Here is a 24,241-nt window from a genome sequence, read left to right as displayed (position 1 = left end):
TGAGAGAGAGAGAGCACATGAGAGGGGGGAGGGTCAGAGGGAGAAGCAGGCTCCCTGCCGAGCAGGGAGCCCGATGCGGGACTCGATCCAGGGACTCCAGGATCATGACCTGAGCCGAAGGCAGTCGCTTAACCAACTGAGCCACCCAGGTGCCCTCCATCATTCTAATTTCTAATGTCTTTCTAATTTTATAGCTGTTGGCTATATGAAATTTTAAGCAACTTGAAAATATTTTTGAATCATATTTCTATTTCTCTTGCTATAAGAAACAAATATAGGTTTTATAATTAACCTAAATTCTGTGGGTTTTTAAATATAATACTTATAGAAATCAATGCCTACTTATAATTTGGTACATTTGTGTGAATTCATCAGATGTTTAAGGAGTGCCTACTTTATGACAAGCACTGTACTGGGTGCTGGGAGACAGTGGTGAATTCATCAGACAAGGTTCCTGCCTTCATGGAGGTTACAATCTGGTGACAATGAGATTAATTAACCTTCCTAACCTTCAGTGTTCTCATATATAAAGTGAAAATAATAATAATAATACCTGAATTATTAGCATTGCTGTGAAGAGTGAGATAATGAATAAAAGGCTCTTACCATTGCCTCTGTTCCATAGTGTAAACTATAATAAACTTGGTGGTGACTGTGACTGGGGAGAGGGCAGTGGGAATGGAGAGTAGAAAGTTTAAAATTCTTAGAAGACAGTATACATAGGACTCAGTGATTAGCTAGATGTAGGGGTGGAGGGTTGTGAAGGACTCAAGGGTTGCCAGTTTTAGCAAACTACAGAATGCTCAGTTAAATTTAAATTTTTGATAATCATAAATTTTTAATATAAGCCACCTTTGTATTGGGCATTGGAAAGTGCCATGATAGCCTTCCGGTTTTGGGTGTAATCAAAACACTATCTTTTAAAGAAAAGCCTGGATGGGAAGTAATAACTAAACACTTTTCATTTCTTTTTTTCCAGGTTTTTATATTTCTCCAGGCAATGCCACTGGCTGCCTGCCATGTTCATGCCATGTAACAGGTGCAGTTCATCACATCTGTAATAGCCTAACTGGTCAGTGCATTTGCCAAGATGTTTCCATTGCTGGACAAAGGTGTGACCATTGTAGAGACCTTTACTTTGGATTTGATCCTCAGACTGGAAGGTAAATATTTTTAATAATATTTAAATATTTGTATCGAATTACATTTGTTAATTACTTTATATCATAACAATGATTTTTTTGTCAGTGTTTTATGTAAAAAGCAATATTTTTTGTCCTCCCTAGTTTGTTGATATATTTTTGACTCTTTTATGTCTGCATTTGTTAAACATAATAGTAATCTTTGAATATTTCCTAGAGTTCCAATGTATAGGTTGCTGAATGTTGATAGATGTCCCTAGTATTAAGGTCTGCAAATATTTAACTAGATAAAATCCTTTTCCCTCAAAGAACTTAGAATTTGGTTGGAGAAAGACAGGTAAAGATATATCCGTAAAAGTAAATGTGTGCACATGTACACACACACACACACACACACACACACACACACACACACACCATAAGGTCTGGGATATACAGCGTATGTATATAGAACCTTTATTCTACATGGTCTCTGAATTTATTGCTTATTTATTTGTTTACTGCATCCATTTATGTTGTCCTTGCCTTTCTAATTTACATTTAAAGACCAGCTGGAAAAAAAAAGAGGAAAATAAAACAGAAAAAAAATAAAGACCAGCAGATTAAAACATATTTTTGTATAAGTGACATGATTTTTTTCCCTAGTGTGTAAAGTACATTTTTTAAAATAAATTACCCACTTTTCAAAGTTACACATCTTTAATGTTCTACTTATTGTTCTCTGAATATCTGTGGACATTTATTTTCATGCATGTGTGCTCATTGTATTTTTGAAAATGTGCTGGAATGCTAATTCCATGTGTGTTTTTGGGTCTGGTCAGATTATAAGTTTGTCTAGGGTTGGGACTGTATCCATGAATTCTTTGGCATTCCTATCCCCAAGCAATAGTATTATGTTCTGTGCACACCAATCAAAGCTGTTTCTCAATATGCGTGTGTGTGTTTATAAATATAATTGCTAATTAGTCAAGGGTTTGAGATTATCTGGGCTCTTTTCAACTCATTGTCCCCTGCTGCCTGCCTTTTGGCTGTTGCACTCTTCATTAACACCTCGATTAGAGTGTGGACAGGGTGACAGGGTAAATTATTGAAAAAGAACTCAAAACTAGTGTATTTGGCTTTCTACTAAAATCCAATGTGATTTAAAACCTTTCACATGATATTTAAAATATGTATTAAAACAATTATTGTTCTTATTACATATCTCTTTGTTTTTTAATCCATGCTGTTCTGCTTCTGTTACCATTGGAAGGAATATCATCTTGGTGGTCTGAGAGTATTACTACTCCTTTCTGCAGATAATAAATCACTCTGAATGAGTATAGAAAACACATGGTAGAGTAAATGTTAAATAAAAAGTATTGCCAGGATTTTGATAGTAAAATTGGGGTCAGTTATTGTACATATTATCTCCTCTACGTACTTTTTATTGAAAGACCATCTAACAAATTCCCCAGTTGGAATTCTTACATTGGTTTGTTTCACTCCTGGCCACCTCTATCTTTAGGTTTCTTAAATTTTCCATAGTCTTTCTGACAACATTTAATTACCAGAGAAAAATATTCCCCCAATCTACTCTCCTCCTTGGAATACTCATCCGCATCTATGGCGTTTTGTTCCAGTCTCTTACCCATTTCCTTTCTACTGATCCCCCTCGTTATTCTTCCCAGTGTTACCACTAAAACCCTTTATTAATGGCCAGAAGATTTCTAATGGTCTCAGCTTTTTCACTTAACTTTATTTAAGTGAATCCGATTCCTTCATTACACTACTCATCTGCTCTACAAAGTTCTTAGATTCAGGCTGACCTTTACCTTATTCTGCTTTCCTCTAGTTTATCTACCCAACCCAGTCCCCACCCGAGTCAAATTCAGGACCAAGAATTACTTACAGAATAGTGTTCTATCACCTCTCACTCTGCAGTAGGACTTGCTAACACTTGGGATTAGACTCCCTGTATTAAAAGCTGGGTTTAAATGTTAACCTAAATTGATGAGAAATGGGGAGAGCCAAAAAAAAAAAATAGGTATAAACTACATTATTAGAATAAGGTGCTGAAGTGAAAATCAAGAAGCAGAGCTCAGTAAAATAAAAAAGGATGAGTGCAGGTTGGAGTCTAGGAGAGAGCCAGAGTGTGAAAAGCCAGGTAGATTCTAAAGAGCAAAAGATCCAGGGTAAGTATGGGTTCAAAGCAAAAAGATTCATGACAAATTTATATAAATATAATTGTATATCTTTACATATTAGCTGACTCCTAATTACATCGAGTCAGATTAGGAACTACCTTTTAAAAATCACAAATTGTCCTCTGACATGATACCACTTTTCTTCCATCCTCATTGTACTTATCTTCAGATTTCCAAGTTTCCATTCACTGAGAACTTTATCAGAGGGATGGTCTTTTTCCCCCTCACCTCTCATTCATTTAATTCCCATTCCAGCAACCAATTTTCATGAACATAACCAGGGTTTTTTTGATCATGGAACTTCTCTTCTTCTCAAATCTTCCTAATCCCTGAAATGCTACTCTGTGAACACATCACATCTTTCCAATCTTGTCTCCAAATTCCCTCATAAATGGCTCCCAACTTTTCTCAAACCCCTCATCTTTTAACCCTACCTAATGCTCTTGATCAACCCCATTCCTAACTTTCTCATCTTCTACTCCTAGTCTGGAGCAAAACCACCTTAATCCTGACTCTCTTGAGTAATCCGAGTGCTATTAAAACCTCTCCCTTCTGCTGTACTGTGGGTCAGCTCCAGGGATGATGACCCTGCTCCTGCCCTGAACCTGGGAGGGCTTGAAGACATGTGTCTGTGCTGATTGGAAATACTGCCATGCATTTACTTCTCATTCCCTTGCTTTCTCTCCACCTTTAAACTATTGCCAGTTTCTTCAAGTCCTTGTCCTTGCAGCTAATCTTGTCCTCTGCTTCATAGACTAAACAGAACCAGACATAAGTATCTCCAGATTATCTTCTCTCCAGCTCCAATTTGTCTATATTGTCACGCGTTCCCAATTTTAAATCTAGTCTTAGAAGAAAACAACATATAATTTGTAATGACATATTGCCTGTTCTGGATGTGTCCCCTCCTGTTTTTCTCCCTTTGCTCCCCTCTCTGTGTCCCCTTTACATCTCCTTCTTCCTCTGAACTTTGTTGCATCAAATCCTCCCCTTATTTTAACTTAAATCTTTCCCCACTGGCTATATCATAACTCTCTACAAATATGATCTTCATCCCCATCTTAAAGCCTCTTCTTTTGCCTCTGCCCTGCCCTGTGAACCCTGGAAGTTGAGTCTACTCTCTCACTCTTCAATCTTACTTACTAATATTTACGAAGAGTAGTCTTTTTTTTTTTTCTGCATTTTCCTTCTCATGAATTCCTCAGTCACCATATTTAGTGAAAGTGTTAGCAGAACTTACAAAGTATGGGCAGCCAAGAACTAGTTAGATGACTCTTAAAACACTCATCCAAATCAAAGAAAGGAAGATAGCCAGAAAAAGTACATAAAAATGGGTTAAGGAAAAGATAAGCTTAGAGAGAGGGGTTTCACTGGAGGGAGAAATCAGGGGTCAGTGGTGCCTCTCAGTGAGAGGGTCTTACTAGATGCCTTGCAAGGTGATATGTGTCTCCTGAAGTTGAGGAGACCAGTGGACTGATATATTTCTTAGACCTGGAAAATCTATACAAGGAGAGACCATCTGTCAGGGCAGTGAAAGAGAGTGCTTTGATGATTTTATACTCCCAGAGTTTTTCAGGCAAAGGAAAGAGTGTTTTGTCATGACTAGATAAGGTCTACAAGGAAGAGGGACAACATAGGGTTGGTTATCTTAGCACTTCTACAAAGGGCCACCCGGAAGGTTAAAGAGGCCCAAATAGAGAAGAAGATGAGATTCTGGTGAACTACAAAATTAGTTAGCAACCAGTTGGAATAGAGATACATCTGATTTCTCTAAAATTATAGGTGAGAGATACCTAGTAGAGGGAGAGAGATCAATGAAGAAATCACAAAAGTAACACCTCCGGTGAAGAGTCAGCTTTGTACACTGTGGGACCCGAGAAAGCAGCCTGCTTTGGGTTTTGCTGGGAGCTCCTGCCCCTCCTATAGCCCATGCATGAGAGAAGAGGAGAGTAATAAAAAGAGCAGTAATAAAACTCTACCTTCTCTGGTTGTAGACTTGCTGCTTTCATCATGTCCTAGCTAGAAAAAAGGGGAGAAGTCTATTCTTTAAAATATCTATTCTTTGAATAGATTGGAGTATTGACTAATATACTGGACTACACATTTTATTGTCTGAATTTAGCCCATTTTTTTTCCTGCAGCTTTATTTAGGTATAATTGACAAATATATGTATATTCAAAAGATCAGGGAAAGATGAGAGTAAAATTGATTTATGATTGCTTCTTATGACTTCTGGTTTTTCAATGTATCAATTATTTTATTGTCCTCCCTATTACTTAAAATTAGCTCTTTCTTTGGCCTCCAAGATCCTATCTCTCTGATTTGTCTTCTCTTTTCTTGGTTATTCCTCTTTAATCTGCCCCTTCAATTTACATATCTGTGTTTATGATTTTAGCCACTATATGATGTTAATGACTCCCCAATATATCATCATCTATTCATCTCTGCCATGAGCTCTAGGCCTATAGTTACCTATCTCTTTGAGGTTTAAATTTGCATGTCTCTCATTCTTAACATAGCCAACACAGAACTAATTCTTCTTTATATTACTTTCCTCATTTCCTCCCAAAATGAAAATAAAAGTCTCAAGACATCTCATGGCATCATCTTCTTGGTGAAGGGATATAAATCTTAAATTTAAGTCACACCACCCATATGTGAGTGGGGCTCAGGATCCTCTCATATTGGACAGGATTGGCTCTGATACTGAGCATAGGTTGCCACTAGAAAGAGCTATTGGAAGTAAGAGCTACCATATATAATGTAGCTTCTCTGAAATGAATAGAAAGAATAAAGCTTCCCATGACCATTTGAGGGAAATCAGCAGGATTTGTCCTCTGCTAAAATCAGTCATATGGAATGCCTGTGCTTTGAGTTGACCCTTTTATTCCACTGATGAGTTCGACTGTCTCTTTTCACTTTAACGTTGATAATCGTTAGAGAAGAAATCCGCTGGCCCAGAAGGTCATAGAGAAAGATATTTCAAAATGTGACAATGAGAATTGCTTAAGTTTACACTTTTGCTCATCATTGAGAAGAGATAAAAATGGATTTTATTCTTTTTATGTTTTCCATTCCTTTCCTGAATGATATTGAAATCTCTTTGTTGACTTCTGGCTGTTATTGTGTATATATACTAACACTGACTATTTTGAAAATGTGCACAAAGATGACTAAAATATATGGGATTCCATTTAGTAGAAGGAATTTTGTTTCTTGAAGGAAAACTTCACTTATACTCAAAATATATACAGACATACTGCATAGGAAAATAACTATTGATGCCCTGATGACAAATTTTTTTTAGAAAAGAAAGAAAGTCAACTAAAATGAATCAAATCTATTTTGAACTAGGTACTGTGGTAGGTACTTTCAAATATACATTTTTTTTTCACCAATTTCCAAAATTCTACAGCAGATTGTCAGTACTTTATTGTTAAACAAGGAGAAGATGCACATATCATTATATCTCTTTATTCACTTAGAAAATAAATTAACTTTCTCATCTGCTTTTTCCATTTATATATTCAGGGGACATTATTTAACCCTCCATGAAGTTTACACATTATACCAGCTCTTCTTCGTGTTCTTTTTATTGTACACAGTTATATTTCCTATATTTTTCTCTTGGCTTATTTTCTAGACTTTTCGTATATTCCCAAAGGCAAAATAAATAAAATAGGCCCTCACCCTAAACTACAGAAACAACAGCAAAAATCCACCAAACACAACAGTAACAGGCTGGAAAATCATTTGCCTGTTTTCACCCAAGTGGTTCATTCTTCAAAAGTTACCTATCACAAAAAGGGGGCATGTATTTTAAAAAGCTGATCCAAGTGCAAAAATCACTGTGTTTACCTCTGACATATAAAGCAAACATGATTTAATCAGTATTGAAAACAATGAAGCAAAAAAAGTCTGCCCACTGAAAAATCAATAAAGGAAAAAAAAGTATATCATATTTGTCTAAACCAAAAACAATGAGACAAAAATGGCCCACATTCAATTCATCTCAGTTGGTAGTTGAGACCCATATTTGACACACTGTACACTCTGGTACTGTCCTCAACCTGACCTGTAAATATGATTCCTCCTTCCCATGGCCAAACTTGCTCTAGCTCATCTGGTGTAGCACTATTTCTCTTATGTACCACCCACACATCACAGTCCCCCCAAATTTCTCCTCTAATGACTTCTTCTCTCTCTATTCATTAGTTGTATTTTGTCTTTTTGAGCCTCAAGGAGCTAGGAGCTAGAAGTATCACTACTGGTCTTTTATTAGCTGACACACACCAAACTGTAATTTTTCTCAGATAGTAGGAGATTGGGATCTGAAGAAGAATCTGAAGGCTCAGAGTCCTAAAACATACGATAAAGTAAAATTCTTCCATGACCACATTATTTTTGGTTTTGCTGCAAACATTCTCCATTTGAACACTGAATTATAGATCTGGTATGTTAATCTTTTCACATGTGTATTTCCAATTGATCTCAATTGGTCTTTCTTTGAAAACCAGATCAATGACTTCAAATGAAAGCAGATAATTTACTTGTCAACTTATGTCCATTCATGGTGTGGGAATATTGGGGAATGTGCCTCACAGATTTGTGCTCCACAATGACTCTTTGTTAGACAGCTGGCTCTTATCCAGGGTGATGAAAGTAAAAGGGCTATATACCTCTCATCATCTAGTGATCTAGCCATACCACAAAGTAGTGGCAGAGTTCCCAGAAAGAGAGCAGAACCCTTGAGGCCTACACTTGAGACTGTCACATTGTTACATTTGCCTTATTCTATTGGCCAAAGTGAGTCACAGACCAGCCCTTATTCAGTAATGGGGAAATAGATTCTACTTTTGGATGATGGAATTTAGTTGGTTTAAAGGGCCTACATAAAGAGAGGGATGAAGAATTGTGATCATTTTTACAATCCCCCATGACCACTAAACAGTATATTCTTCTTTCATATAGATTTTGTATGATTCTCTAAGAAATGTCCATTTTTATAAATTAGCATTTATTCAATGTGATGTAATAAGTATAACTCAGTGTTGGGTATCAGGATATCTAGGTTCCAGTTATGGCTTCTCCACTTGACCAGGCATATTAGTTTCCTATTACTACTGTAATAAATTACTACAAATTTAGTAGCTTAAAACAACATGAATCTATTCTCTCACAGTTCTGGAGGTCAAAAGTCCTAAAGTAATTTTATTGGGCTCAAGGGATCAGCAGGCCTATGTTTCTTTTGGATACTCTAGGAAAAAATCCACTTCCTTGCTTTTGCCAATTTGAGAGGCCACCTACTTCCTTAGCTCATGGCTCCTTCCTTCATGTTCAAAACCAGCAGAGTAATGTTTTCTCTCTTTTCTGACCTCTGCTTCTGTTCTTCCAACTTTTCACTCTAACTCTCACCTTCCTGCTTCTTCCTATCATTTTGTGACTACATTGGACACTTTTGGATAATCCGGGATAATTTCTCCATCTCAAAATTCTTAATCCCATCTGCAAGTTACTTTTACCAAATAAGGTGTAACATATTCACAAGTTCCAGATATTAGGACTTGGAGATTGTTGAGAGGTCATAATTCAACCTACTGTGCCAGAGTTCAGCAAACCATGGCCTGCAGGTCAGATCTGACCTGCCATCTCTTTGTGGAGATAAAGTTTATTAGAACACAACATATTCATTCTTTATATATTGTCTATGACTGCATTCATACTACTACTGCAGCGGAGATCTAATGGCCCACAAAGCCTAAAATATTTACTATCTGTTCCTTTACAGATAAAGATTGCTGACCCAATAACCAGATTCACTGTCACCTTGGGCAAGTTACTTATTTCCACTAAGAATCATAAAATCAGCTTTTTAGACTTGGAAAGAACGTTAATTTTGGTTAAACTCTGCCCTATACATTTCTCTGCATAAATCACCTTTTCAGAATAACTAGTCACTCAGTTTCTGCTTGAAAATACGGAACTAAAAAGAACCTCTCTGTCTCATGGAGTAACTTGTGTTTGTTTCAGACAACTAATTCTGAGAAAGATCATTTCATTCCTGTGCCTAGTTTTATTTCTGCCTTCCGAGACCATAGTGAATAAGTGTAATCTCTCTTCTACCTTAAAACACTAAGAATTTGAACCTGTTATCATGCCTTGAAGTTATTATATTACTATAATGTGGAGGTTAAGGAAAGTGACATGAGGGTTTCTTCTAGATGTAAACATATGTGATATTGTTAATATTGTGAATCTGCTGAGATTTTATTTCTTTTAAATATTTGGTTTTGGTGACCAATATGTAGGATTAGGTGGAGTGTCAATAAAGGGGAAAGTGGTAGGGATTGCAGGTGCAGAATCTCGCTAAGCAACCTCTTCTCTAAATGACAGGAATACCACCTCCCTGGACTCAGATGTCATAGTTGCCTGGATGCAAGAGATTGCCCAGATTTAGTCCTGATGAGTCCCTTTATTTGTGCCTGGGAAGGCTTCACTACAGAGGGTGGACTGGGTACCATTAACTCCTCCCTTCTAGATGAGATGATACCATTCTCACTTCTTCTCCAATAAGCCATGTGTATGGCTTTCAGTTCACATAAGGAGGATCTCTAAGCCCCAAATCCCTCTCCTATAATTCTGATTCCGGTTCCAAGAGAATCCAATGCTATTCATAGGCTGTGATGAAAGGAAACCTAAGAACCTCAGTGAGACATACTTCTATTGCAGAGAGGAAATATAATCTTAACCAGGGAAAACCAAAATCATCTTAAGAGCACTCTAGCACTTACAAGATCCTGAACAAGACGACTGAACTGAGAACTCTTCTGGCCTTGAGGTGTCATAGCAGAGGCCAATCTTGAAGAAAGCTATCCCTTCCCTGGGGGACAGGTTAGCTAGGGGAAGAGCTAAGCTGATCAAAAAGGGCTCAAAAGAGCTAAATTGTCCTCAGAGCTACATGTCACATTTGATTTATCTGTGATGTTCTATTCTGAGTCTAAAGCTTTCCTAGTGCTTTATTCATTCATTCATCCATTCAACAATATTTATTGAACCTTTACTGTGTGCTAGGCTTTGTGCTGGGGACGGATGGAAGAAAACTCTTGGTCCAATTTCTCCAGTTCACTTTAAAGCCTCTTTCTGTTTTAGTCATTAATAATCATTAATAATCCTTTTCTAAATTCCCTCAGCAGTTTGAGATTTCTTCCTCTTTCATTCTTTATGTTGAATGGTGTCCCCATCATCTACCTATCAGCAAATTAGAAAACTGGTAATAACTCCATGCCCTTCTTTGCTTCTCTTCTCAATTCGTCTACCTCATCCTACTGATTTTACTTACTCAACGTAAGTAAAACTATCCCTCTCCTTTCCATTGTTCCTTGCCATTATCACCATTGTACCTAATCTAGCAATATCTTGCCTCTGCTTACCTTTCCCATTTAACCTTGTCTGTTACCCCTCCCTATTCTGAATTTATATCCAAAAATTTTGAATTGCTTATAATCTCATACCCTCTCCTGATGTTTCTTATCTCTCTCTCTTCTCCCTCTCTGACTTGCTGGGCATATTCCTTTTTAATATTCCTTTTAATAACTTGAGAATCCTCAAGCAGACTCCCCACTGAGCACAGAGCCCAATATGGGGCTCAATCCCAAGACCCTGAGACCATGACCTGAGCTAAAATCAAGAATTGGATATCTAACCGAATGAGCCACCCAGGTGCCCCCAAGACTCCTTCTTCTATTTTTTTAAGATTTTATTTATTTATTTGAGAGAGAGAGCGCGAACACAAGTCCGGGGAGGAAGAGGGACAGGCAGACCCGCGCTGAGTGCAGAGCCCGACAAAGGGCTCAGTCCAGGACCCTGAGATCATGACCTGAGCCGAAATCAAGAATCGGATGCTCAACTGACTGAGCCATGCAGGTGACCCCCAAGATTCCTTCTTAATACTCTTTCAGCTGTCCCATTCCCTGCCACCATGTAGTTTTCCTTGTCTGTGCCCACAGAGAGTCTGCATACATCTTTATTAATGCTGTATTTTATATTTTTCACTACACTACGAGCTCCTTGAAGACAGGGACAACTCTATCTTATTCTTTTTTATGTTCTCAGTGTCTCTTCTGGTCCTGGAACATAACTGGACCTCAATGAATATTATTTATGTCAGTCGATATGTTTAAATAAATTTGATGGTACCCATGAATTGAGGCCCCCGATAGAAGAGAGGTGTTGAAAGAGAAATGTCAATAAAGTGATCTATATCCTGGAATACATCCCTAGACCTCCTGCAGTAGCTCTCCCTCAGATGATAAAGCTTCTGACAATGAAATGCATCACTGAAACACACTCCTTCATTAATAGTGATGTTTTGCAGTAATAATAAGCAGGATAGCTCTTCTCTTACTATTTGCACAACTGGACTAAGTTCCATGGAAAGGAAAATATATGAGATTTGTGATTAAAGAGACAGAAGCCTATTAACTTCTTTCCCATTGTACTCAGTAAACACTGAGTTACTGAAGGGCCCAAACAGAACTAGAATAGCAGAGTGCTGGCAGAGATTAGGGATGCTTTACTCCTGTTTTGTTTACCATAATGAACTGGTCAATAAACATCACAAATTGTTTATCTATATAAATCTTGACAGATTACTCTTTATGAAATCCATTTAGCAAGTGAGGTTTTCCCATAAGGATGAAAAATGAAGATTTTAAACAGATTGCGGGAGAAGCTCTGGCTGTACCAGGAGATTCAGTGTAATAAAGGTTTCTTTATATTAATATTACAAAACCATTTATCCTGACAAAATCAATATCACAATTCATCTTAGTTTGGTGTTTCTCTTTCTAGGTTTAAAATGTCTTCTCCTTTATTATGTATAATTTTGTTTTAATAAACGTGAAATATATTTCATTTAGGAGGTGCTCTTGAGAAGGGATAACTTGTAAAATGACATCAAACTTGTAGCTTATTTGCTAAAGAGTCTTGGAAATGTTTAAAATTATATTTGAGTGGCTGAGAAATTTATAGGAATCATTTTACTTAAACCTTAATTACAAAATTATCCCTAGTGTCTTTTGCATTAGAAACAAACTATAATATTCAGAAAAGTCTCCCATGAACTTTGTTCAGGTAAAATTCTCTCACTGAAGTCAAGCAATTATAACAAGTCAGATAAGTTAGGTATAACAACAGCTGGGATAAGAGACTATAAAATCAGGAATAGTCACATTTAATTACTCAAAACATTGCATGCTTTCCTAAGAAGCGATTTATTTATTCCATTTGGATGCAGAACTTAATATCCCATGGATATTGACAGAGCAGCCTTGGAGTTAAGGGTGTAGCAGCTAGCTGGAAGAAAATAGAACTACATCAAGGAAGGGAATTATGTTATGCTCTGGAAACTATTACTCTAAATGTACTGTATGTAAAATAAGTGTGATTGTCTCATGAGTGAATGGTAATAAAAACTGAAATACTCAAGAGACACTTATTCATGAGTGGTGTGGTGATGTATATATACACTGGGAGAAGATTGCCTCTTATTGTTTATGCTTACCAATATTACATTAAATGCTTACAAACAATATACTCTAAGTAATGGCATATAATGAAATTAAGAGCAAATCAAATATTTTGTTGCTTCTTTAATTCCGTTTTAATTTCAGTGCATAATTTTCTTCAGCTCTGATACTTAAGTAGCCTAAATAAAACATCTATTTGAAATAGAGTTCTGGGGCGCCTGGGTGGCTCAGTTGGTTAAGCGACTGCCTTCGGCTCAGGTCATGATCCTGGAGTCCCGGGATCGAGTCCCGCATCGGGCTCCCTGCTCAGTGGGGAGTCTGCTTCTCCCTCTGACCCAACCCCCTCTCACGCTCTCTCTCTCTATCTCATTCTCTCTCTCAGATAAATAAATAAAATCTTTAAAAAAAAAAGAAATGGAGTTCTGATACATGTCTATACATAAAGGACTTAATATAGTTGTTTATAGGGGGAAAATATCCTTTTATCATGACATAAAAAGGGCAAACTACAGTATAGTGGTTTTCAAGAGAAACTGTACTTTATTTATTCCCAAGGTGATATTAGTCCATAAAACAAATTTGCAGCTTATTTAGCAGTCCTTAGCTTTTATCAGCCTTTTTAAGGGTGTTGAATGATTACCCGAGAGATCACACTGTAGAAGTTGAAGAGGGATAAAGAAACTATCCATCTAGCATCTTTATTAGAAAATAGAGGTGAATCCATCTAATGTTGTTTTAAATGTACCACATGGAAAGTTTCTGTTTACAAGTGAGTTGTCTTTTTCCATGTGCTGTTTTTGCCTCTCTAATACTTCATGGTGCCAAAATAGCTTATTCTGATCAATGACATTGGCATATACTAAGAATTTGAATAACTTACCCAGAGGAAACAGGTTTTGGTTTCTATCATGGCAAAATGCCTGGCCAGTGATTTCTACAAGCAACTTTAGGTCCAAGAAATTTAAGTTGGAATGAAGTTATCTCATTATATTTATATCATTAACATCTTTTCATAAATCAGAATAATGCTGTATTCTCCAACCATTCTGGATAAATGAGTTTAGTTCATAAATAGAAAATGAAATATAACCTATATTAAGGCATCAACAGTACTGGAACATGTCTTCCTCAAACTCTTTTCTTAGTGAAATTTAGTGTTTATAAAGTTAAATATAGAGTTTCAAGATTTTTAAGGAGATCCATGGTTATCACACCCAGTGTTCTACTTTATAACTTGATAGATACTTGGAAAGATGATTTATGGGTACCCAATCTAAATTTTTAGCTGTCAGAAAAACTGCTTTTGTGAGAAAGCAAAATTTACAGTATTCTTAATTGAACAACTGGCATTCAAAATAATCCATAAGATGTATCGTGGCATAAAAAAACAATATAACACTTTTTTTTTGCCGTTAATTAGTTTACAAAGGGAAGGCTTCATTGAGATTTTATTGTGAGCAACATTTTGTTAAAGATTCTTTTTCTGTCTTGTTTGATGTTTTGTTTATTTGTTTAGCTCAAGTTTCTTTTCAATATATTGGCTAAAACAGGCCATCTTATTTCACAATGTTATTGATAGATGTAACTTATACTATGAATTATTAATCAAAACATTATTGTCTTTGATGGTTTGTTTGTCTTGTTTTCAGATGTCAACCTTGCAATTGTCATCTCTCAGGAGCCTTGAATGAAACCTGTCACTTGGTCACAGGCCAGTGTTTCTGTAAACGATTTGTCACTGGATCCAAGTGTGATACTTGTGTTCCCAAGGCAAGCCATTTGGATGTGAACAATCCACTGGGCTGCAGCAAAAGTAAGTGAATTCTGGCTCTGTGCTGGTGGATGAAACATCATGCAGGGAAGAGTGTCTTGTTATTTTCTTTCTCCATTGAGAACCCATCAGAAGGGCTTAGGCACAAGGTGGAGAATTTAGGTGGGAAATGGAAAAAAAAATTACACTAAATGAAACCTGTGTTCTTTTTCCTTGATTAGATTATTTAAATGGTGATTATGTTAGTAGTGGGAAATTTAAAACATGTTGTTAGAATGGAATCACTAGTGTGGTGACCAGCATCCTGGTTTTCCCCCAGACATTGGACTTTCCAGTGACACGGGACTTTCCCGTGCAAAAATCAACAGTACTGGTTGAAACAAAATGATTGGTCACCCCACCAAGCAAGGACATTCCCAGCCAATTTTCTATAACACATGTGAGATTTATTCTTATTTTTTATGAGTTATGTCCTTCCATTCCCCAAATTTTATGGGTACCATGCTATTATTAGTTGCTTATTGATATTATAGCAATTATCACTGTTTATCATAGCATATAACTCCTATATTTGCTATTTCTTCTGCAAGTTGTTTTAGTTATTTAAATATCTCTCACATTTCTATTTTTAATTCCTGGAAGTCAAAGATTACATCTTAGTGTCTTTTGACTTTTCAACACCATTCTCCAGTGCCTTGACTTGACTTCTCAAGGTCAACTGCAGTCCTACAGTTTTACAGCATATTGATGATTGATTTATAGTTACTCTAAGATCATATATCCTTATCTTTTCCAGAATTTCTAAGAAATGCCTGCTGAGAACATGTGGTAAAGCGCCCTCTGCAACATATTGTACAATGCATGTTCTCCTTGGGGTGTCCTGGGACTATCATGAGTCACAATGCAAGGGAATACCCTAAGTCAGGACGAATCATCATAAACAAGCATGCTTGGAACTGTATTATCTACATTTAAGGGAGAGAGAAATAAGTCAGAAAATATTGGGCTCCACAGCAACCGTACTAGATTTTGAGGTAGTGGAAGGCAGGGTGTAGCTAATGATTAACAAGACATATTCAGATTTTGTACCTCTATAGTTTATATTCAGTATCCTGTGTTTTATTTGGTTTCTCTGGATGTTAGTATAAGTAAAATGGTAGGCATTTATGCTTCTTTTGGGAAAGGACTTTCGTAATTGCCTTTCTGTGTAAATACAGTCTAAACATAAATCTGGATTTCACTGAGAATTTAATTAATATTTGCTATTTATTGATTAACTATAGAATTGATTGATTTCTTCAACAGGAATTCCAACATATTGCTTTGGATGTCAGTTGTAGATCATCATCTTGTGAGAACATTACATATAGCATACTGAATCTTAGCAATTTTTGATTGGTTCTGCCACTAATTTTGTGTGAAAATATTGACATCACTTTTTTCTACCTACTCTTCCATCTAGACACAGTCTAGGAACTATACCTCAGGCAAAACTGGACAGTTTGGTTCACCTGGCCTACATTTTTTAGTAGTGGTATACATTTGCTTTTCTCTTTTGTCCTTCCTTCTCTGGGCTAAATCTTCTTGTCTTTCCAAATTCTTCCAATTTTTAATAGTTAAAAAACGTTTATATTCATCTTCTTCCATATATATATATATATATATATATATATATATATGGAAGTGCCTTGACTTGACACACACACACACACACACACATACATGTATCTATGTATATATTTAAATGTTCTCTTTAAAATTGTGATCCTTACTGTTGAATACATTTGTTCAACCACTTCTAGTAGTTGCTGCTGTTGTTTTGGCTGTGTGTTTCACAAAATTTACAAAACACTGGGCAAAGTTAGAAACTCAATATCTACAGAGGTAGTTCATTCAATTAAAAAAAAAAAATAGACAAGATTCCTGCCTTTAAAAGAGCTTGAAACCTAGTCAGCAGAAGTGATGGGTACACTCACAGTAGAAGGGGGTGAACAAGGGGCCCAGGAAATGCTGACTGTGGTATGAGTATGAAGGGAGCTGCTTTTCCTTCCTGTTCCACCTTGATTTTTTACGTCGTACTTGCTTTTTATCCTAGCAACAGCCAGAACAACCAGCTTCCCAAAGATACTATGCTATTGAAAGGAATGTAGTGCTATCTATTGTTGAAACTGTGAACTACCTCAGGCTGGTATTTTCTTCTGTGTCCAACAGATGTCAAGCATGTGTTTTCCTTGAACATTAGACTGTTTCATGGTGTCCTTCTACACAGTTTGGGAACCACAGGATTATGACTATTATCTTTTGCACTTCCTTAGAGGCCAGTGGCAATAGGTTAGCAATATCATTTGTAATTTTTTCCTTTTTTTTTTTTTTGATGGGGAGTTGAGTTGGGAATCTGCGCATATAATTTCCAGAATGCAGGAGAATTGAATTCTGATAAGGTAGTTAGACCCTCTCTCATAATCTAATTCCTTATTTCGTGATTCATTTCTTTCCTATCAATATTTGTTTCATGCTTTCAAAATGATAGTCATTCTCCTTGATAGAGGTAATACAAAACAGGTATTAAATAATTCTGCCTTCTGTATGCTTTGCTAGTGAATGAAATGAAATTTCATTTGCCCTAAACTTAAAAAAATATATATATATAAGTTAAGTTCATAGTTATATATATAATAGTTATAATATATATATATAATTCATAGCTCTTTTGTGTTTAAGTCTTCTTGACACTACTCACTTCTATGTTTATCTTTGGTTATTTATCCATCTTTTTATCACTCATATTTTTTCCTTTATCCATACTTATCAGAGAGGATTTTGTAGCTAAACCCTTTTTAAAAAATATTTTCATTGTGGTAACATATATATGACATAAAATTGACCATATTAGCCATTTTTAAATGTACAATCAGTGATATTAAATATATTCATAATGTCGTGCAACCATCACTACCATGCATCTCCATAACTCTCTACTTCTTGTGAAATGGAAATTGTATACCCTCATTAAACAATAATATCTTCCATTTGCCCCCAGCCCCTGGTAACCACAGTTTTACTTTCTGTCTCTATAATTTTGAAAAATCCAAGAACCTCATATAAGTAAAATCATAAAATATTTGCCTTTTTGCCAGTGGCTTATTTCACTTTGCATATGTCCTCAAGAGTCATCCATTTTGTAGCTTGTCTCAGAATTCCCTTCCTTTTAAGGCTGAATAATATTCCATTGTATGCATATACCACATTTTGCTTATCCATTCATCTGTCAGTGGACACTTGGGTTGCTTCCATGTTTTGGCTTATGTGAGTAATGCTGCTATGAATATGGATGTATAGCCATTTCTTCAAGACTCTGCTTTCAGTGACTCTGCTTTCAATTCTGTTGGATATATAATCAGAAGTGGAATTGCTGGATCATATGGTAATTCTATTTTTAATTTTTTTGAGGAACTGCCATGCTTTTTTCTACAGCAGCTTTACTATTTTAAATTCCCACTGACAGTACACAGGGGCTCAAATTTCTCCATATCCTTGCCAACATTGTTATTTTTTATTTACTTATAGTAGCCATCTAATGTGTATGAGATGCTGTCCCATTGTAGTTTTGATATGCATTTCCCTAATGATTAGTGATATTGAGCATCTTTTCATAGTTATTGGCTATTTGTGTATCTTCTTTAGAGAAAGTGTAATTCCAGTTATTTGTCCACTTTTAAATTGGGTTATTTGTCTTTATTACTGAGTTGTAATTGTTCTTTATATATTTTAGATATATTATTTTTTATTAGATATCTTTATTAGATATATGATTTGCAATTTTTTTTTCCATTCTGTGTGTTTTCTTTTCACTTTCTTGATAGTGTCATTTGAAGCACAGATGTTTTAAAATTTGCTAAATTTCAATTTGTCCATTTTTTGTTATTGTTTATACATTTGATGTCATATCTAAGAAACTATTGTCAAATCCAAAGTTATGAAGATTCCCCCCATGTTTTCTTTTTTATTATTATTATGTTCAGTTAGCCACTGTACATCATTAATTTTTGATGTAGCATTGAATGATTCATTAGTTACATATAACACCCAGTGCACATCACAACACTTGCCCTCCTTAATACCTATGACCCTGTTACCCCCTCCCCCCACCTCCCTCCCTTCTGAGACCCTCAGTTCATTTCCCAGGGTCCATAGTCTCTCATGGTTCATCTCCCTCTCTGATTTCTCCCCCTTCAGATTTCCCTCCCTTCCCCTGTAGTCCTCCGAGCTATTGCTTATGTTCCACATATAAGTGAAACCATATGATAATTGTCTTTCTCTGTTTGACTTACTTCACTTAGCATAATCTCCTCTAGTTCCATCCATGTCAGTGCAAATAGTGGGTATTCATCCTTTCTGATGGCTGAATAATACTCCATTTTATATGAACCACATCTTCTTTATCCATTCGTCTGTTGAAGGGTATCTCAGCTCCTTCCACAGTTTGGCTATTGTGGACATTGCTGCTATGAACATTGGGGTACATGTGCCCCTTCTTTTCACTACATTTTTATCTTTTCCCCTATGTTTTCTTCTTAGAGTCTTACAGTTTTAGCTCTTAGATTTAGGTCTTTGATCCATTTTTGAATTAATTTTTAGTTATGTTGTGAGTTGAGCCTCCAGTATTATTCATTTTGAAAGTGGATTTCCAGTTGCTCCAGCACTGTTTTTTTGAAAGAACTATTTCCCCCTTGGTTCTTGCTAATCTTATCGAAAATCAGTTTACTGTATTCTGTTGACTTCTTATATTTTTGTGTTATTTTATTACTAGTTGCTTTATGAATTAGAATATGCATCTTCATTTGCCACAGTCTACTTCAAGTTTGTACTGATTTAATGCTGGTAAAATATAACAAGTAAACTCTTGATATATGTCCCTTCCTTTCTCCATCTTTGAGTTATGATACTGTGTAGTTGTGTGTATGTGTGTGTGTATGTGTGTGTATGTATAATAAACCCTACATTACACTAATAGAATTATAATTTTAACAGTACTAGGTTTTTAAAAATTATTTGAGAGAAGAAAACAGTATGAATATATACACACATACACACAGAGTCTTTAATGTTTACCCACATATTTACCATTTCTAGTGTTCTTCCCACCTCTACATCATTCAGTTTATTTGCTCTCTGTGTCATTTCCTTTTAGCCTGATGGATTTCTTTAATATTTCTTGCAGGGCTAGTCTGCCAGCAATGAATTCTCCCACTATTTTTAAAAAACTATCTGCAAATACCTCCTTCCTTCCTTCCTTCCTTCCTTCCTTTTTTTGATGGGTACTTTTTCCGGATAGAACTCTTGATAACAAGTATTCTTTTCTCTTTTAGGACTTTGAATATGACATTCTACTACCTTATGGCCTCCATCATTTCTTCCAGGCTTTAATTGTATTTTTCTTCAAATGTGAATGAATTTTCTCTTACTCCTTTAAAACTTTTGTTCTTATCTTTCAGTGGTTTGACTATGATATGTTTGGTATGAATCTTTTGGCATCCTACTTGGATTCATTGTACTTTTTGGAAATGTAGATAAATGTTTTCCATCAAATTTGGGAAGTTTGAGCCAGTATTTCTTCAAATATTTTCTGCCACTTTCTGTATCTTCTCCATTTTGGAGATCCCATGACACCTATTTTGGTGCATGGTACACATGACATTGTCTCACAGGTCTCTGAGGATCTGTTCATTTTTGTTCTATTTTTTTTTCTCCTTTCTGTGGATTGGCTAAATCATTGCTGTATCATTACATTCTACCTATTGCTTTTTTTTTTAATACTTTTTTTTTTCTTAGAGAGAGCATGTGTGCTAGTCGGGGAGGGGCAGAGCTGGGGGGAGAGAGAGAGAGAATCTTAAGCAGGCTCTACACCCAGCACAGAGCCCTACACAGGGCTTGATCTCACGACCCTGAGATTATGACCTGAAGTGAAATCAAGAGTTGGAAACTGAACCGACTGAGCCACCCAGGAGCCCTCTTCCCTCTTGCTTTATCTTCAAGTTCACTGATTCTTGCTCTTTTCCTTTCAAATCTGCCATTGAGGTCTTTTTAGGGAATTTTCCGTTTCAGTTACTGTATTGTTCAGCTCTGGAATTTAGTGTTTTTATGCATTCTCCTTATGTATTAAAGTTCCCTTTTCACTGAATCATCATCAGATTTTTCTTTAACTCTTAGAACATATTTATAATAGCTGCATTGAAGTGGTTTTTGCTGTACTCAATACTGGGGATCATTCAGAGTCTGTTTCTCTCAACTGTTATTTTTATGAGTATAGTTCACTGTTTCTTTGAGTGTGTTGTAATTTTATGTTGAAAACACTTAAGTTGTTAGATTTTTTGGTAATTTGCATAGACTTAAACGGTGGAAAACTTTCTCTACTGCAGCGTACAGCTGTTGATGTCAAATCAGGTTTTTTTTTTTTTTTTTTTTAATTTTTACTTACAGCCTGGCTTCCGAGGGGTCATTGCTGTGTCTGAATCAGCCAAAGATTTGGGCAGTGTCTGTGCTCAAATACTTCCAAATTATATAGCTTCTGCCAACCAATGCGTATATGGTTTGGGGGATGTTTTCAGAGTTATAGCTAGTTCCCAGTTCTTCTTTGGCCTTCATTTTTCCCTGGCTCTCATGGTTTTTCCCCATACCTTCATAGTTTTCCAACCAGCTAGGAATCTTTGGAGAGCTTATCTCAGGCCTTCCATGGCTCTATCATACCCAGGATCTCCTGGTTTATTATCTGGTAAACTCACCACTTAACCGAGCTGGGAGCATATACTCAGGCTAGAAAACCTGTGAGTTTTCCCTCTTGTTCCCAATTGACTGTGCCAATTTTTGGTGGCAAAGCTATGAATTTCTGCTGCTAACCCCAGATCAAGTCAGCGCCCTATGGTACCAAAGCTACTGTTTATAGTCAGACTTACTGGTAAAACTAACACACCTGACTCTGGAACTCGTACTATGGGAACAACCCCCACAAAAAGATCACAGACTCCTACTGTTACTACTCAGAGCTCTGCCAGTTTTCCAAGAGTAAATGTTCTCAACTTTCTGTTTGCCTGTGGTTGATTTAGAGCTCCCAGAATGGCTATTTTGATGATTTTATTCAGTTTTATATCACTAAACTCTTTATTTGCCATAATTAGAAGCACTCCTATATCCTTTTACTTTTTAAATTTTTTTTTATAATTTTCTAGATATTGTTTTATTTTTAATTTTATCTATGAAAGATATTTTTAAGTTGTTCTCAATAACAGTCTTCTACTTGTTTCATATTAATAGTGCTTAGAGCTGGGTTCATGGCCACATCTTCCCTTGTGGTTAGGTGTGGCTATGTCACCAAGTTTCTGGCTGAAATGATGTGGGCAGAAGTGATGTGTGGGAGTCTAGGTTGTGCTCTCATAGGCACGGGGCCTGCCCTCCATCTCTCCTTTTACCTTTCCTGTTGAATTGGATATGGACTTGGTGGTCATCCACCTAGGACTATGTACACAAGGACAACCCCCTAAGGATGGCAAGACAAAAAGACAGAGGGAGTCTAGACACCTGTCCTCATAGCCACAGTGTTCGCAGCCTTTCATGAAAAAGGGATACACACACATTCACTTTATGCTCAAAATAACCCTGAGAGCTAAACATTATTCTCCCCTTACTATAGAAGAGGAATGATTCAGAGAGTCCAACCAAAATTTGACTACAATCACATAATTACCAAAGTGCCTAAGCCAGGATTAAAACTCATGGCTCCCAAACAAATGGATGTAGTCACAATATGATAACTATCCTTCCTTACAAGAGAGTTTGGCAAATGCAAAGATCACACTTGGCAATTTTGATGAATGAATATGTGACTGTTTTCTCAGAATTCCCCTTTCAGCACACAGAAGGGTGAATTCAGGTTATTTCATGGCCAGGCTTTCATATTTATTCTCTGAGTGGTATTGAACCATCTAAGCCTTCAGGTCTATGAACATTCTTGTTTCAGGGTCAAACAGGTACTATACATTTATACTGCGAAGTTGGACAAGATTGTGGTTAGAGATGGTCCTAACAAGTAATCAACTTTAAACATTTGAAAGAGCCTGTTTGTGTATTTGTATATGTGAATGTTTGTTGCCAAGGAAATTTTCAAGTAATGCAAATCCTTTTCTATACCCTTTGATGTGGGGTGGAAACATACATCTTTCTTTCAGTCATCCCAAAAGTATGTTCCTGTCTTAGAAAATAGTCTGAAGGTCAGTTTTGATTGCTTTAACTTTGTGTTCCTGACAGCATGCAGAGTTTTAGATGTTGTCACTAATACTCACTAAAAATATTCAATTGCTGTAGATTACAAGGCTCTTTGAGAGTGCTATAAATAAGACAGTTTATGAGTCTTTGTGGTTCCACCAAGAACAACAGGATGTGGAGTCCTAAATTAAAAATCACTGACAGATCAAATGCGCTGTCAGTGTTCAACCAATCCAAACGACCATGTCAAATATGGCAAATTCCTGAATTTAAAAATATAAGGTCCTCTTTGGAAATTATTCTCTTTTCCTGTGTCATTTTGAGATTGGTACTATTCTTGTCCCTATATCTAACTAGGCATATGGACAGTTAGAGTTTTAATATAACAATGCAAATTCCAAAGAAGGAGAAAAGAAAAAGGGAAGAGTGAGAGTGTATCTAGTTTGAATATTTTTCTTTTAAAAATGTGACATCGATATTATCTCTCTTAAGATTAGAGACATTGTCTTTAGGAAGCCTATGCATAATATATGGAATTTTGTAAATTTCAAATTCAGTGCTCTTGAAATACTTTCTTAAAATGTTACTGTTGGATTATATCATGTCTTTAAAGTAGAGTGTATCCCTCATGAATGCTGATGCATTAGTAATAGCTCTTAGCTGAAAGTCTTTGCCTGGTATGCGGGATAACTTCACTTTACTATTCCATACTTCCCTACCCTACTCTATGCCACAGGATTCTGTATGGTCTGCATCAGCAGGCTCCCTTGCCCTCTGACTTTCGGTTGGCTTCAGCTACTAGTAGGAGGCTGCCAGTCATCTGGAGGGCTGGCAGAAAGGGAAGTTGGGATATTTAACCCTCAGCTTCTTGTCACAGTGCAGGAGTGGTCTTGAGCTGGTCTTGAGCTGGTTGTATCCTGCCATGAATAGTCACAGCTCTTGCCAAATGATGCTTTTCCTACAGCCCTTTCTTTCCCTGAGTGCTGTGCCCCTTTAAGCTAGGGATAGTGTGTTAGAAAAAAGCTCACATAGTGGGCCTGACCGCTTATCTGTAGAAAGACCTGCTTACAAAGTTAGCCTTTGCCTGGCATCTGGGAACTTGGACTTTGTGAGGGTTCTCACCACCCCCAGAACAGGTAAGAGTGGCTCACTGTCTCTTTATTTTTTTTTTAAGGGTTTTTTTTTATTATGTTATGTTAATCACCATACATCACATCATTTGTTTTTGATGTAGTGTTCCATGATTCATTGTTTGCGTATAACACCCAGTGCTCCATGCAGTACGTGCCCTCTTTAATACCCATCACCAGGCTAACACCTCCCCTCACCCCCCTCCCTTCTAGAACCCTCAGTTT

At 36.5% G+C, this 24,241-nt stretch overlaps 1 protein-coding gene across 1 annotated transcript in view; it reads left to right on the top strand.

The window, feature by feature from the left end:
- Positions 1-24,241, top strand: part of USH2A (usherin) — a 602,856-nt gene that overhangs the window by 95,820 nt on the left and 482,795 nt on the right. Inside the window, exons 6-7 of the mRNA XM_081823209.1 lie at positions 980-1,163; positions 14,506-14,669. Coding sequence (XP_081679335.1) covers positions 980-1,163; positions 14,506-14,669 — 348 coding nt within the window. The remainder of the gene's footprint in view (positions 1-979; positions 1,164-14,505; positions 14,670-24,241) is intronic.

The sequence above is a fragment of the Leptonychotes weddellii genome, chromosome 6 (assembly GCF_054177405.1).
Source record: "Leptonychotes weddellii isolate Sample4059 chromosome 6, ASM5417740v2, whole genome shotgun sequence".
Lineage (NCBI taxonomy): Eukaryota > Metazoa > Chordata > Mammalia > Carnivora > Phocidae > Leptonychotes > Leptonychotes weddellii.
This window is presented reverse-complemented; position numbering and strand designations above follow the sequence as displayed.